At 44.2% G+C, this 16,389-nt stretch overlaps 3 protein-coding genes across 3 annotated transcripts; 2 read left to right on the top strand and 1 right to left on the bottom strand.

Moving 5' to 3' along the window:
• Nucleotides 1–350: 350 nt before the first annotated feature.
• LOC131213926 (tyrosine aminotransferase) lies at nucleotides 351–3,566 on the top strand. Its single transcript, XM_058208157.1, has 3 exons — nucleotides 351–1,251; nucleotides 2,229–3,028; nucleotides 3,113–3,566. Exons 1-3 carry the CDS (start codon nucleotides 1,062–1,064, stop codon nucleotides 3,461–3,463), a joined length of 1,341 nt encoding a protein of 446 aa, XP_058064140.1. The 5' UTR covers nucleotides 351–1,061; the 3' UTR covers nucleotides 3,464–3,566.
• On the bottom strand, nucleotides 3,082–4,909 carry LOC131213928 (NADH dehydrogenase (ubiquinone) complex I, assembly factor 6 homolog). The gene is made up of 2 exons (XM_058208158.1): nucleotides 4,510–4,909; nucleotides 3,082–4,454 (listed from the first exon to the last, which is right to left on the bottom strand). The coding sequence occupies exons 1-2, from the start codon at nucleotides 4,620–4,622 to the stop codon at nucleotides 3,644–3,646; spliced, it is 924 nt and encodes a 307-aa protein (XP_058064141.1). The 5' UTR covers nucleotides 4,623–4,909; the 3' UTR covers nucleotides 3,082–3,643.
• Nucleotides 4,910–6,640: 1,731 nt separating this feature from the next.
• On the top strand, nucleotides 6,641–9,254 carry LOC131213884 (uncharacterized). Its single transcript, XM_058208093.1, has 5 exons — nucleotides 6,641–6,876; nucleotides 8,286–8,406; nucleotides 8,493–8,681; nucleotides 8,814–8,889; nucleotides 9,002–9,254. Exons 2-5 carry the CDS (start codon nucleotides 8,316–8,318, stop codon nucleotides 9,114–9,116), a joined length of 471 nt encoding a protein of 156 aa, XP_058064076.1. The 5' UTR covers nucleotides 6,641–6,876; nucleotides 8,286–8,315; the 3' UTR covers nucleotides 9,117–9,254.
• The last annotated feature ends 7,135 nt before the right edge of the window (nucleotides 9,255–16,389 follow it).

Here is a 16,389-nt window from a genome sequence, read left to right as displayed (position 1 = left end):
TCATTCTGGTCCAGGGCATTCTCTAACCGTGTTCGTCCTTTAGGACAAGGCACACACGCGGTTCGTTTGTAAACCAAGACAATTACTAATGCATATTTTTTGCAATTCAAGTTATTCGCAGTTTGTAAAACTCGTTTTTCGCCTGTAAGTTACTAACCAATACAGTCGGACACGGACTCGGACTCGGCAACCACAAACCGGACAATAATTTGCCTGACACGTTCCCTTAGCCAGGTGTCTGGCGTTTTCGTTTTCTGCTACTATTTGTCTGATTCTTTTTCTCGGTTTACAGACAGTGCCCATCGCTGGTGCGCCATAATCAACCGGGGAAACAACTCCGTCACAACCCGTGGCGGCAGGCCGATCAAAAAGAAAATAAATATCGTCATCACCGTCGCCATTAAGACTGAGGAATCCAACAGGTTCGAGATGCTGCGAAGGTTTATAAACGCCCGCTACACCGTGGAATATCGACTAGTAGTGAACTGGTTTCCAACCGACCAACCAACCAACCAACCGACCAAGTCATCTAATTCAGCATTCGAATAACTGCGGAATACAATCGTGGAATTTTTTGTATGGTTTTTCGCGTGATTTTTTTTAAATTAAACCTCATACGATATATCTCAGTGCACACTGTAATGTAGTGGTTTAGTACGTGAGTCTTTCAGACATTGTTTAGTGTTACGCCTAAGGTTATTTGTCCGTAAAACTTCTTATTAGAAAGTACAGTGTCGGAAATGTTAGGTTATCAATGTAAGCGGTTGGATACGCATTACCTGCGGGATATTACGTATAGTGTTCAGTAATAGATCGAGCACTACACAATTCCGAAATTCGGAATTAACTCCGTTGCTGGAAGACTCGTGACAAAACATTTTGGGACTAAAGTGTTTTAACAATAAGGTGGAAGACACAGAGAGTCATAAGGTAAAGGTGCAGTCCTGATACATACTGACATCGTAAGCAGTCGGATTGAACACGATTTGGCGACAATCAAATAATCGAACAAAAGTAATTGTTTGCAAAACCAAGCGCTTACCTGAAAGCTGTTGGTGACTATGAAAGATTTGGTAGACATAGCAGCGCTTCAAAAACTAAACACGCAACGCCCGATCAAAAGTAAGCGTAATCGATGGACCGTCGGAATATCGGAATTCGCTAGGCTTACTCATAATCCGATCCGCGCCATCGTCGATCGCCTCAACATCGAGCCGAACCCGAGCAAGCCACTTATTGCGTTGTCCATAGGTATGCATATTCCACCACATTTCACCAAAGGTTCACCGTTTTTTTCAACGCATGGCATAAAACCATTTACAAATACAAATGCTTTAATTATGATTTTCGTAAATTCTGTAGCAATGTAAGAATGACTAACAGTAGATATGAAAGGCTGAAAGGCAAATAATCATATCATTAATTGAAGAGTAAAGGCTAGCTGGTGTTACCATCTTAACTCTTTAGTGGCCGCCCTGAACATCTGCTTAAATTTTTTCTCTAAATTCGAATAATATCTAGCCGAGTCTGTAGTTGTACAACAATGGATAACTTTATCTTAGCTACACTTTGTATTCGCGACATCGAAGGTTCGTTGATGACTTATACAACCGACCACAAAAACAACGGCAAAGCTATACACATTCCCGATTCGCCTGCTCCGGTCGCTTGGTCGGTTTCCATTGCATTTGCATAGTAGCCAGGCGACTTTAACAGTGTGGCATGGATACAAGCGAGCCGTTTTGTTCGCACCAGAAAAAGTGGCGTCAATCGAACTACGGAGAATCAGGCCACCAATCGGAGTCGCCCGTTTTTAGAGGCAACCAAACTGGTTTTCCGACAAACAGCGACCATCCACCAAACCTGATCATTTCATCATTCGATGTCAATTTTGATTAAAGCTAGATTCTTGCTATGCTGTTTAGAAATTTTGTTCATATTCCTTTTCGTTTTCGTTTCGGGCGTTGGCGACCCTACGAAGGATCGCCACGATGTGCCACGCTCTCTTAGTCCACATTTCAATGTATGCGCCAATTTGTGCGCCATCTTTATTATTTAATTTGTTGTAACCGTTGGAGCGTTCTTGTACTTCCGCGAACTATTCAATAGACTATATTTAATTGAGTCGTCCAGAAAGGATTGGCAACATATGGCCAACGTTGTTTTACAAAGTTTCGTAAACAACTAAAAAGTTCACTTTCATGTACCCCTTTAATGTCAACCTGCAGGTGATCCGACCACGTTTGGTAATCTTAAACCGTCGCAGGAAACGATCGCAGCAATCCGGGAGGTGATCGAAAACGGCAACGGTAACGGTTACGCACCTGCCAACGGTCATCTAGAGGCACGCGAAGCGGTTGCGCGGTACGTTCAACACCAGGGATCGGTGTCGGCCAGCGACGTCATACTGTGCAGCGGTTGCAGCAGCGCTCTGGACCTCTGCATCTCGGTGCTCGGTAGCGCGGGAAAGAACATACTAATACCGAAGCCCGGTTTTTCGATCTACCGAACCCTGGCTGAAGGTTTCGGCATCGAGTGCCGTACCTACGACTTGCTACCGGAACGCAACTGGGAGGCGGATCTTGTGCAGCTTGAGAAGTTGATAGACGAGGATACGTGCGCGCTCGTTGTTACTAACCCGGGCAATCCATGCGGTAGCGTGTTCCGCCGTGAACACCTGGAAGCGATCGTTGACATAGCCGAGCGACACTTTGTGCCAATTGTTGCCGACGAGATATACGAACACTTCGTCTTTCCAGGCCATGAGTTCCACTCGGTCAGCTCGCTGTCGCGTTCGGTGCCGGTACTCTCATGCGGGGGTTTAACCAAGCGGTTCCTGGTGCCCGGCTGGCGTATGGGTTGGATCATTATTCACGATCGCAACAATGTGTTCACCGAGGTGCGCAAGGGTTTGGTGAACCTGTCGGTGCGCATTCTAGGTTCGAACACCATCATCCAGCGGGCTTTGCCTGACATTTTAAGCAACACGCCAGCGGACTTTTTTGACGATTTAGTCAACAGGTTGCATGTAAGTAACGACGAACACGAAACCTTTTTGCGCACGAGCACGTTTCAGTCGATCGATCGCTAATTCAAGTGTCCAATTATGTAGCACCATGCCGAAATCGCCTACAAAATGGTTAAAAACATTCGCGGCCTGAATCCGATTATGCCGGGCGGCGCTATGTACATGATGGTTGGAATCGACACCGAGCACTTTCCGGAGTTCGAAACCGATTTGAACTTTGTCGAAGCGCTGGTGCGCGAGCAGAGCGTCTTCTGTCTACCGGGGCAGTGCTTCGATTACCCGAACTACATCCGTCTTGTGCTGACCGTACCGGAAGAGATGATCATCGAGGCTGTGAAGCGAATGGAAGAGTTCTGCGAGCATCACTACAAGGTTGACAGCGAGAACCTGCTGGAACATCAAAACGGGTTGCTGGCCCAGCTAACGCAATTGTAACCAACCGGGGTCGAGCACATCTCGGTGAAGCATACCATCTTATTTTATCTCTCTTTCTGTAATCGGGAAATAAAGGTGATTTTTTTAAACTTTTGCAACTGCACTTTTTTGTTGTTATTTTTTTAATACAATAATTCTAATTCATTAGTTTGGTTTCGACCACTGGAGCACCATACGTGCTCAGATATGTCCCCGAAATTTTCGCCAATATAGCACTAACGGTAGCAAGGAATCGGTTTGCGTCACCCGTGGATTCGAGATATCGAAGTCTGCCAGTCGCAGTCGGTTCAGAAATCGTTCGACAACTACACCGGGCAAAAAGATTGGTTTTATCTGCCGGGGTAGCGTCTCCATCAGCGTCTTCGCCTTAGCCAGATGCTGATGGGCAACACTCGCCAAGCTAAATGTGACTTCTTTAACCCCTGGATCGTCCCGCCCGTTGCGTATCATCCGTTCCTGACTAACGCCGTGGCTGATTAGCAGTTCCTGTGGTACCGGCAGCATGTTGTGCCGCGCCTGGTACGGTATCGACCGGAGTAGATTAACGATTCCCTGTGCCTTGCCGAGATGCGACGCGGCGTGGTCGCAGTGCGTGTTCCGCGTTTCATGCATCTCGAGTAGCAAATATAGCACGCTCGAGACGGACTGCTCTGCGTAGTCCTCCAGCTGCTTCACACTCACGAAATTTAGCTTCGTGTTCATCCTAGCCCGTACCAGACGCTGAAAGTGCATTTTAGAAAGCCTATGATGATTGATTGCACTGGCCAGCTCGCTGATAACGGGCTGCTGTGGTATTTGTCTACCATTTTTGCGATACAAGTCTGCGATCGTTTCGTCCCAAAACTTCAGCGGCATCGCGCTGATATTACCGGATCGCGCCTTCTCACCAACCTTCGCCACTTCGACGTTAAACGCACGCACGGCCAGCGCGCTGCGTCGTTGCGGATTCTGCAACAGCAGCGTGCAGAGGAAGTTTTCCTTATCGTGTCGCCTGAAAACAGCGTGAGTTTCAAATGAAAGTCAAACCGCCCGTCTAGCTTGCTCACCTTACGATATCCAAACAAACCGTTTGTGGTGAACTCTTAGCAGATGATGCGACCTCACGAGTCACATCGGTTCGCTTTAAACGAGCCATATTTCTAGCGCTGATGCTTAACATCTCGAGAACTTTGCGTTGGTTGTTATTGACGTTGAGCGGGGAGTTCGGACCAGCCAAACGTAAACACAGAGCACAGCTAAACTTCAAAACAGGAACTCACGGCGAACGCTTACATAACGGAACGATGACAGTGGAATCTCAACGGGGCAGGGTTGTCTAACATAGTTAGCTGGTAAGATAATGCACCAAACGGCGTCGGCGTCGGCGTCGGAAGGATTTCCAAAGCTTTTCTGTTCCGATCGTTTGAAGTTCGATCATTTTCAAATTGAAGAACCACCAAGCCCTGGAAAACTGATGATCGAAAATGTCAATAACATATGAACAAATCACGCACAAACAGTCTCTCTGGATCGTCAACTTGATTTGCCGAACAATTGGACGGATGGATTGGAAGCAGTTGTTCAGAAACGATCACCTTCGGCCATTAGGAGAGAGCTGTAGGAGGATCAATAGGAGAAGGAAGAAGGAATAGGAGAAGAGGTTGTTTAAATAATTCAGATTCTTTTTCCTGTATAGCAGCAATAACTGCCGTCTGGTCCAGGTCTGAAGGATGGAGAAAAATTGTAAGCCTATTTGGGACAGTCGACGGTCGATGGCCTAAACAAATTTTGCTCGAAGAGGCCAGATGTCTTGGTAACACGAGGTACAGGCACAAAACAAGATAATAAGGGAAAGAAGCATCAGCTTCACCAGTAATAAAGGCCCTACAGAACCAAGATCAACCTTGGGTAAGCCTCCAGAGCAAGAAGCAGGTCAAGCAGAAGCAACCCCAGCAGGTCACAGGATAGAAGGGGAGGCCACAGGACTGAGCCCAAGGGGAGTTTTTAGAGGGTAGGGTCCATGAGACCATGGGAGGATTCTCTCACTGTTCACCTTGGTGCTCGTGCATGAAGCATATTCCATCTGCTTGTAAAAACAAAATCATAACAAGAGGCAAGCATCCAGAAACATTCATTCATTCATTCAAACGAATGGTGACAATCCTAGGGACGATCTCTAAGGAAGAACTAGGCTAGGATCATTAAAGCCAAGAGGGCTACGTGTATATAAGGGGACTTAGTGTATAACAACCTACATATCATACCAACCAATACCAATATAACATGAATAAAATCAGTGTCAAGCTTGAATCTCGACTTTCCTTATATTCAGAGAGGAGTTGATTCGCTGCAGTTAACGCTAATGCTCACCAGGGCTTCCAGGGCTAATGCATACCAGAGCATGAATCCTTGACAGTTAATTCGGGCAGTGATCCACTTATTTATGTTGTTGCGGACTCCCCGAGCGAGTTAGGAGGTCCTCCCTGCGCGTGAATCTGTTTGCGAGGACGTCCAGCAACGACTAGTTTGACCTTGACCGCACGGTCCGCGATCCCCGATCGCTTATCTGTGTGTAGACTGTCAGTACTGCATTCTAACCATCGGACATCATTCTACATCCGTACACCAGCAAATATCCTTTTTCTTAAAACTTACTTGCTAGCCAGCGCAATAATTGCAATTCTGACGTAGTGTATATGCGTAGGTGGTAGGTATAGCATCCAAATCGGAATGGTTCACAGAACCGACTTATGCATCACTCCCTTTTGCCCACACGCGTTCAAACGATTGCATAAAACAGTTTCCCTTCACACGAGGGGAAGACCTTGTCCGCGGTGTGAAGACGTGTACTCTCGCCTTCAAATTTTGAATTTGAGGAATTCCATCGTCGTGACGATGAGGCGTATGAGACAGCTGAAAACAGTAAAAGTTGCCCGACGGCCTTGGTGCGTTTTGATTCACCTATCCCCAAGTCCTGCTAGGGTAAACAGATGAATCCCACGCTCTCGCGGTTCGACCTCTCTTTTTACAGTAATAATTTTCCATAGCGTCGGTCGCTTCGCACTACCGCAACGCGCTTATATACCTGGTCGAGGGAGAGTGCTACCGGTGCGGGTGTAAGAAAAATGGCGCAGAATAGGACGAAGACACGTTTCTTCGCTGTGGCGAAAACCGAGCCAGATCAGTATTTCGATAGAACCGCTTCAAGCAGGGCGCAACATCCCGACACACTGCTGCCGATTCATTTAGTGAACAGAGGTGATTCTTGACCAGAGTAGTAGAGTGTTGAGCTTTGTGTCGTACCACACAGTATTTCCAGTGAAAGTAAAAGCAACCAACACCTAAGCTGTGTCAGGTGTCAGAAGAAACGTAGTGGTCCGAGTTCCGAGTTCTATCACCTCTGTTTCCGATACGCCTGGGTTTTTATTAATTATGTGAGTTTTAACATATTTTGCGTGACATCTTTTCATAGTTGGAAAAGCTTTCAACTTGTGCCCGATTAGCCAGATTACTGTAAACCGTCGTCGCCCCTTCGCTGAACCATTACGCTGCACTCTTATCAGGTCCTTGGCAGCATGTTCCACTGATCGCCCGTGTTCAACAGACTGCGTCCAACATACTATGACGTAGTGAACTGTACAATAAGCCAATCTACTATCAACTCCACCTGTTAATCTATCTGCCAACTGCCCAAGGCAACATGCAGCTTAGGCGATGCTCCAACCTTCTTACGTACCTCGTTATAATTGGGATTACTCGTTATGACAGGAAAAGCCACATGTCACATGAATTGCTTGGTTAGCGAATTTGGTTGCCTGGTTAATTTGGATAGTTGGTTAGAGAGTTTATCCAAATAGAAACAAATTAGCAACAGCAACAGAGTGCGCACCAGATTAACGCCATCGTTTTTAATCGTTTGGCCACTAGAACTGTTGTCGATTGCTGGTCGGGATAGGAATATCTGGCACGCAATTAATCTGTCGCACCGCCGACCAAGTCTAAAGGCCAGGCAAAAAGACCTGGACAAAGCGTATAAAAATAGATCTACCACCGATCTGAATTGCTCTCAATTTTATGCACTGCGCGTTATAGGAGCACACTAAGCCGCTTTGGAAATGTTCGTGTACATGTGTATATGTGTGCCCGGGTGTGTGTGTGTGTGTTGGTTTATATAAACATTTGCCTTGCCGTTGATTGGAGATGGCTTTTAGCGAAGGGAGTGCAGACCATTTATGGTCCGGTTATTAGTGCACAGGCCCGGCAGTCACTTGTTGCCTTAGGTTGCAAAATTTCACGGCGTAATAGACGATGACGACGGATTAAGTGTTCTCATTGTACCGAAGCAGCGGAAGGGAAAATGATCCTTTTCGTGCGCACATATGGTGGACTCTTCCATCTTGAATAGCTTACGGGTTACTGAGTTGATGGTCGAACTCATTCTGCAACAAGCTACGAAAGGTTGTAGTAATGCAGATATAGTCTAGTAGTGTTACTAGTGCTGGTAGCAGCTTTGTCATTTTCGTTATCAAGAAAAATAACAGGGCCCCACTATATATAAACCCCATTCATCATACAACCAGTCCGTAATTCGCCCTTAGAACACCGCCTTGTTTCAAAACGTGCAGGTTTGATTGGAGGTTTTTGAAGTTTGATTTGTACCAAGAAGAGTTTTAGTCCAAGTGTGCACTGATTTCTCCCGGGTGAGCAAGGTGTTAGGTCTGACTAGTCGTGGTCCATCCACGACCGTCAAGCCGGTTTCGTTACTCCATAGGATCCAGCCAACTCGTACTCGAGTGTTCAACAGTCCCTCAGATGTGAATTTTCTCGTTTCGCAACTTTGCAGCCAACAAACAGTGACAGGGACACAGTCAAAATGTTCAAGAATCACCTTGCTATGATTGGCATGAACGAGACGCCCAACAAGAAGGCGAAATTTTGGCAATCATACATCAGATCCTTGAAAGGTGAGTAGTGAACCAGCGCCCAGCCCCCTCAACTGTAGGATGAACGCACTACCAGGGCTGCGATCTGATACATGTCTTTCGTCAAGGATCCGATGATATTCGTGCACACGACACTCCAGCCTACCGGCGACCGATCCTGCTATTCGACGAGCCGGATACTGCGGTCGGCCGTATCAACTCACCTGGATATCACTACTTGCCGGTCCACCGGGAAACATACGGCTATTCACCTCGACCAATCTACGACCATCACTATCACCGCTCGCAAAGAGCACGTAAGTAGCTAACCAGATATCCAGAGAGATCCTCAAAAAAACGCTGCACAGAAACCAAATCTTACACCCCATCGGGGCTTACACGGGTATCGGCTGGTCCAATTCGGCATTTGGTTGTAACTCTCGTTGCAGCAAGCGTGAGCAGACTGGCAGACGCCGAGAAGGCCTGGGCAGACCACCTGGAGCGGATGAGGGAAATCGATCGCAGGTAATACGGCGGGAGGGGTTGAGAATAGGTGTCCACCAGTAGCCAGGTCGAATGAACAACAGTCCGAACCAACTAACTCTGATCGTTTGGTCATCCACATCCTTCGCCCCAGATACCCATCGCGCTACGGACTCTATCTGAAGGACAAACCGAGCCAGGTAGTGTTTCCGCAGGAAGTCGAGTACGAGCCGGAGACGAAGCCGCTTTACTCAACGACGATGCACTAAAGTGGAAGCGCAGCGTACGACGCCAACTAGATTTTCGCTTCTCACGCACAGCAAAACGAAAAAAAAAAACACCCACAAAAACAGTTTAAAATTAGATTTTGTGAATACTAATATACAGCGCGAACACCAATTAACAAAGCCTAAGTAGTGTGCTGCCTTTCGGGTGCAAGGTTTTAGCCGTTTTCTGTGCCGTTTTTCTCCAACTGAAAGTAGAGCTAACGCTGGGTGCGCTAAACACCAGAGACAACACCGAGCAGCTACAGTTAGTCAGCGAATGCCCGATCGAACCACTATTTACGATACTCCCCTCACCAGTCTCCTGTCGCCTGTTTGGCATGTTTCAAATCAAAAGTATTTTATGAAGTTTTATCGCACGTGCACAGCGCAGGTTCCGATCGGGACGGAGTACCGTGCCGGCACGAACTACCAGTATCAGATGCAAAAAAGGTATTGTTTACTTAAAATGTTAGAAAATTAATGTGCTGCTGTCCGAGCTCGTTTTTCGATTAAGGTACAGTGCCAAGATGAAACTATCCCATGCAGACTATGCAACACAAACGGACGCACATACTCACACGCAAACACACGTAGACATACATAACTACAGCTCTCTCTTTCTCTCTCTCTCTCTCTCTCTTTCCCATTTTCTCCTATCTCTTTTCCTCACTCTGTCTCTCGCTTTCTCCATGTCTCGTGCAAAGAGTCACACAGTCACACAGAGATCCTGTTGGAGCGTGTTCCGATTTTCTGAATTTTGCTTCCATCCTTGAGCATTGTTTGACTTGTTTTTGGCATTATTTTTAGAAAACATAAGCCATTCTAGTAGCGCGGGCTGATAAACCCCCATTCGTATATACACCACAGGCCCCACAAGTGCAACGCGCGAGCAGGTGCAGTTGGAAAAAAAAGATCCTCTTTACTACGGGCTACACTCTTTAGCTTACATGTATACAATTAATTGTTATTTAAATAATTGAGCTTACCGTTATATATCCGGTACAACACCGGTGCAGTAGCTTTCCGTGTAGTGTGTAAAGGTTGCGCATCGCGCCACTTGGCACGGCGCTTACGATTTGACTGACCGAACCGAATGTTCTAATACCTTCATTGATCGAGACGGTTTTGCGATGCGCTTCATTTTGTTCCTCTGTACAACTAATTCAAATTGTGCTATTCACTATCTTAACGACAGAAGAAAATATATATTTGTATGTATACAGTACAGTACCGTCTTGTACCAGTGAAATCCGCAAACAAATCAAATGTGCTAGAAAATTGAAATAAATCAACCTAGAAAGCAAGCTGCGAGTCGCAATCCTTCACTGTAAATAATGCATCCGAATACAAATAAACCATTGCGGTAGGTAGAACGAACACTCGTGTGCATGCAGCACTCCCATATAAAAGTAATAGCAGTGCATAATGCATAATGTACTAAAAACTACTGAACTGGGCGTAAAGAAAGAAATTCTAAGCGGAACGAGAAAACCCACCTAAAACCGGCAGCGATTGTTGACCGGATTGAGGGGTCCTCTTTGTCATCCTTTACCTTCCAGGGAACTACACTGTTTCACTTTTCGTTGCCGTTGATGCGTTAATTTTTTCAAACAGCGTTTCATGGTGTGTGTTACTAAAACCGGCTACAAAATGGTCACTTACGTGTTCTAGTCTAATACCGTTCAGTGGCGGTTTGCGCATTTTATAGTATATTCTAGAGATTCGTCTCACGCCTCAACGGTCTGTATGTAGACGGTTTAACATGGTATTTATTCACCCATACCCAAAACGTGGCCGTTTCACCACTAAATTATTGTCGTTCCGTGGCTGGTTAATTTCTAAAAATAACTAAATTATTTCGACAGTGGACGGAAAAAAATGACAAACAAACACGGTGTTTTCGAATGCATCGCTAGTGAATCATGATTGGAGTGTACGATGTGAGTGTACTAAACGTTTTCTTTTCTCAATCTTAGCGGAACGGACCGTGGGCCCTGGTTATAATGTATGAAACTAGTTGTTTTGTTAGTAAAAAATTGTGTATGTGGAATACGCAAAAATAGTATTTATTTATGTATCAAGACAAGTGAACTAATGCTGAATACACGTGGCACCCACAAGGGGGATTCAGAGTCAGACTCAGAGTTGTGCTCTCCTTGCCTTACGTACGGGCTTGGACATGTGGTAAATAGAGGGCCAATGAGCATGATTGTTGTGCTAAAATGGAGAAAAAAATGTGTGACGTCATACCCGTGGGTCAGGGGTACGTGTTTTTCGACTTATTGCGCTCCTGACACACTGGAGCTACTCCTGTTTGCGTTAGTTAACGATTCGATTCCGGTGCTTCCTTCTCTGGACGCACGCATGATTCCATATCCTATTTCGATCGTCAGCACCGAAAACAGAACTCCCGCGAACCGCGCGTCAAACGTTGGCCAGTTTGACCTTCGTAGTTATTTATTGGATCGGGATCGTTACTTAGTATCCGTTCCGTTTTCATATAAGCATTATTTTAATTTTATTCCAAGCCAGAAACTCCTGCTAAACTCTTTCAAAGCGTTTCGACGTGAGCTTAAGTAAAATAAGGTGCACTGAAATGTTATGATTTACCCAAACCATATTTGGGTTTCATTTTGCCTTTAAAATATGGAAACCGATGGCCGTTTTCCAGCGAATTCCGAGGCCTGCTAACGTTTCCAGGCTGTGTTCGCTACAGTTTTCGCAATTAGTTTAAGTTTCAAGGATTTCAACTCTACTTATACGTATAAGGACAAGGATAACTAAACTACTTCGTGTTGACCCAGATATTCACAGCGTGTACTAAGTCTATATTGCAGGGTCTACACAAACGGTATACTACACATAGACGCATGCTCAGCAATACTTCGCCCACTGGATTATTATTGTCATTCCGAACCAAGTGAATTCTATAAATAGGCCCATTTTCCACGGTGGCAGAATACGAAAACAAATCTCGCATTTACATAAGCTACACATGAACCACAATTCTCGCTGGACGTGCACCATGGTCATGATTTTGTCGAAAACATCGCCCAACCAGCACTTCGAAAACGCTCGTTGTCGATTCGTTAATTTATTACGCATGGTAATTGATTAAGCTATTTTAAATGGTATGCCTTTCATCAAGGATTATGGCCGGGATGTTTCCCTATGAGTTATGAAGTGCATGGCCGGTATCAAGATCGTTTATGTGAGAATATTTATTTATTATTATGACAGATGAGCTACGGACCAGCCATCATGTGAGATGCATTGGTACTAATGGAAACATTATTATGCTCAGTTTAATTGACTATGAATAAAAGGTTCTCCCGAACGAAGTTAGTAGCGTACAAAAGGGTATGAACTGACATGAGTCCATCAATCACGTCATCGTGTGCTGTGGTGGAAACCCTTATAGAAAAGTAGTACAACAACCTAGCACCAGATATAAGATTGTTTGTTCCACGATCTGGAACACACGCTGTCTCACACTTTGCGGTAGGTTTAAACGTGAACCCACAGGCAACGGCACAGAAAATCGTCGGTGAATTCACGTTCACACTGTGAGCTAACTGTCTATTTTTAAGTCACTGAAACAACCGTTGTGTTGGCCAAATTCAGTGATGATTTAAGATGATGCCAAATTCTTCCCTGTGGTATGTCTGAGGTCGTTGAAAGAATCGGTCTACGCTAGCGCTGGTCGTAGTGGTAAATACTGCGAGTGTGATGAGGTATTCCTTGCTTGCATACGTTTAAGGGGCGATTAATACTGTTCTGTAACAAGTAGCTGCACTCGCCGAAGATAGACAACTCCAGAATACTTAGAGGAAGCACCAACAGAAAATATGCCAAAAGAACGCCACTAAATTTGTTAAACAAGCTAATTGAAAATTTCTTGTTAAATTTCTCAAACTACAGCCCCGTGTCGTGTCAGTCGATGCCGATAGCGCAGCGTTATTTGTAAAATAAAATAATTTAATGATAATCGTTTTATAAACGAGTGGAATTCCCGTTGCTCGAAAACTAAAGTTGTGTGTATTCAAAAATTTAACATTATACAGGAAAAACATTTACAAAATTTATAAAAAATTGTTAATTATTGTAACTTAAAGTTTACTTCACCTCTGTTATCGTGTTTGGTTCATCTTTCTGTGTGCCTGCCTAGCGGCTTAGTGTGACATCATCCACACCCACCGCCATCAACGCTTGGATGCCATAATGGATGCTGGTGAAGGTCCTTAACAATTTCGGCGCGGTGCTCTCGCGACTGGCCGAGCGCTTTGATGAACAACTCAATGACCAAATTACCTGGGCAGCCAGAGGCTTCATTGGCCGATAACAATGTGCCAGATACACCATAATTAGAGTAAAATTGTATAACACCATGAATACTTTCGGAATACGGACCCAAAATTACTATTATTTAGGCAACAACCGCTGAGCGGTCTTAGCTTGCACCAGAGACAATGTGTTAATCTCTGCTGATTGCTCTCTGTAACAGGACGGGTTTGTGGATCCCGCGCCAACCCCCCCGTCACACCGGTATCGAAAATCGAAACCATGACCGGCTGCGTGACAACCGGTCCCGGGATTCGAACCCAGGTCAGCTGCGTGACAGTACCGTTACGACAGCATTACCGACTGCTCTATCAGTGGGGGTAAAACGATAAAATACCTCAACTTCGATCAACGTATAATTCGGGTTGTTTTCGAACAAATGGAACCGAATTCTGTAAGGGGGGAGTTTTTGGAAAGCGTAAATATGGTCAATGTCTGAAACCCCTCCCCACTTTGCAAAGAAGAGATTCCATACAAAATATGGGTGATTTTCAGCAAAACTGGGATAGTTTTCAAGCAATTTAGGCCAAAAACAGCTGGTGCAAGTTTTGGCATGTTTCCGACGAGAAGCGAGAAGGAAAACCGATCGGATACATCGTGGGAAGCCCGATCGGGTGAAACAGAGCGGTAACGGGAAATGAGAAGGGTCGGAACAGAACTGATCGGATATGCCACCAGGAAGCCCTCTGAAATGCTCCTAATCGAGAAATGAGGATGAAAGAAAGCGGTGCGACACGCACCGGGAACAGCTAGTTCTACATATTAATATCGATTTTGTTGAAAATTAAAAAGTAGGCAGGTTGCGCGTGGTTGGAATCAATGGTGGTTTTATTCTGTCTGTAACTGTGGCGACAGACGATGCGTAACGTAATATTTTTGACATTAACGATTAATGGCAAACTGCTACGCTTCTGTCAAAACGTTTACGGCTCGGCCGATGCGTAAACCCTGAGCGTAAATACTTTTTGCATACGCATGGTTACAAACAAAGGATAATTTAAGTTCTTATTTGCCGATATAGCAACAAAATAAAAAAACAACAGAAAATAATATTCAGAAATCAATTTATTTCTCTTCTATTTCTATTTTCTCGGATCAAAAACACGAACGTAAACACGTTTCACATTTAGTTTTTATATTTTTGCTGCCACACGAAGCGTAAACAGTTTGACATTAATAATTAATTTTACGCCAGTTTTCACGCTTCGTGTAGCGCCACAGTAATCGTTGACTGTGGGGCTACATCAAGCGTAACGTAATGATTTTGACATTAACGATTAATGCCAAACTGCTGCGGCGCTGTCAAAACGTTTACGGCTCGCGCGAGGCGTAAACCTGAGCGTAAACATTTTTTGCATACACTTTGCTTAAAAACAGAGGATAATTTAAGTTCTTATTTACTGGTATAGCAACAAAATCGAAAAAAGAACAGAAAAAAATATTCAGAAATCAATTGATTTCTCTTCTATTTCTATTTTGCCGGACCAAAAACAGAACGTAAACACGTTTGACATGTCATTTTTATATTTTTGCTGCCACACGAAGCGTAAACGTTTTGACATTACAAATTAAATTTACGCTAGTTTTCACGCTTCGTGTAGCCCCCTAGTGAGAGTTTGAAAGCGACTGACGTTCGTAGAAAGATAGGAGAAATAGATGCAAAAGAGCGCGAACCTAACTATAGGCAGTGCTGCCGACTGGCAGTGTTGCCGGAATGACTACATTTATGGTACGCAATTTTCAACAGATTTCAAGTTCATGTTTTTATTATTCCCAAAAAAGCAACGCAATATGTTTTTATTATTACTTAAAAAGCAACGGATGAATCAAGAGGATGTATAAAAAAAATCAAACATGCGACTTCGACGTAAGACAAAAGAGTAAATACGAGGTAATGTCTCTATATAAGTTTCAACGTGCACTCAACAGTTGAATTTAATTTAATTAATTTTCCTCTTGTGGCAACGTTTTCGTTGTTATACCCCGTTTTCTATGTTCCATCAAGGACAATGTTTTGCGAGCAATAATTATCTTTTATAGTACTGATTCAAACAAACGCTATTGGTCCTTTTTGTGAATTTTCAAATAAGATGAATAAATAAGAATAAGAATAAGATGGATAATGAATGGAGCGCTTTCTCACATAAAAGGCTTCTCAACGGAATGAATACGAATACGAATTTTTAGAAAAACAAACTTCGACGAACTTATGATGTTAGTCCTTGTTGTGATTTTTTGAATGATTTGATAGTGTGGACGATGAATGGAAAACTTTCTTACAGATTTAACACACAAACGGCTTTTCTTCGGTATGAATGCAAATGGGATCCTCTAACGTTGACGCATGTACAAACTTTTAATGGCAATCCGTACACTGAAGCTATTCGACGTTTTCGTGGATTTTTTTATGGTTTGCCAAACCACATGGAAACCTGAAAGTATGGCCGCATATTTCACACAGAAACGACTTTTCCTTTTGGTGGATTTTCTGATGTTGCGTCAGGGAAGCTGAAATCCTGAACGTATGGCCGCATATTTCACACAGAAACGGCTTTTCACCAGTATGAACGCGTATGTGAGCCCTTAATGTTGATGTGAATACAAATTTTTCAGGGCAATGCGGGCAGTGTTGGTATTCGGGCTGTTTGTGTATTTTAGAATGATGTGACCGTTCGTTTCGAATCGCTTCTGAAGCCGAATCATTAATACACGTGTTCGTTGTCACAGAGGCATCTTCTTGATTCTGGCAAATCAATTCTAGAGGATCTTGTTGACTGTCGTCCTGTTCATCAACATCTTCATTCTCTAATTTGATCGCAATTGGATTTTCCTCTGATTCAAATAAATAATGCGGTGCCAACCAATAATATTCAAATATCCCATTTACCTGTGGAGCTGCACAGTTCCTCTCTCCTCTCCTCTCCTCTTTCTCTTG

This window comes from Anopheles bellator, chromosome X, assembly GCF_943735745.2.
Source record: "Anopheles bellator chromosome X, idAnoBellAS_SP24_06.2, whole genome shotgun sequence".
NCBI classification, from domain to species: domain Eukaryota; kingdom Metazoa; phylum Arthropoda; class Insecta; order Diptera; family Culicidae; genus Anopheles; species Anopheles bellator.
This window is presented reverse-complemented; position numbering and strand designations above follow the sequence as displayed.

Coding starts and splice junctions, on each gene's coding strand:
- LOC131213926 (XM_058208157.1), top strand. CDS start 1,062: ATGAAAGATTTGGTAGACATAGCAGCGCTTCAAAAACTAAACACGCAA. Junction 1,252..2,228: donor ACTTATTGCGTTGTCCATAG/GTATGCATATTC, acceptor GTCAACCTGCAG/GTGATCCGACCACGTTTGGT. Junction 3,029..3,112: donor ATTTAGTCAACAGGTTGCAT/GTAAGTAACGAC, acceptor CCAATTATGTAG/CACCATGCCGAAATCGCCTA.
- LOC131213928 (XM_058208158.1), bottom strand. CDS start 4,622: ATGTTAAGCATCAGCGCTAGAAATATGGCTCGTTTAAAGCGAACCGAT. Junction 4,455..4,509: donor GTTTGTTTGGATATCGTAAG/GTGAGCAAGCTA, acceptor CGCTGTTTTCAG/GCGACACGATAAGGAAAACT.
- LOC131213884 (XM_058208093.1), top strand. CDS start 8,316: ATGTTCAAGAATCACCTTGCTATGATTGGCATGAACGAGACGCCCAAC. Junction 8,407..8,492: donor ATACATCAGATCCTTGAAAG/GTGAGTAGTGAA, acceptor TCTTTCGTCAAG/GATCCGATGATATTCGTGCA. Junction 8,682..8,813: donor TCACCGCTCGCAAAGAGCAC/GTAAGTAGCTAA, acceptor CTCTCGTTGCAG/CAAGCGTGAGCAGACTGGCA.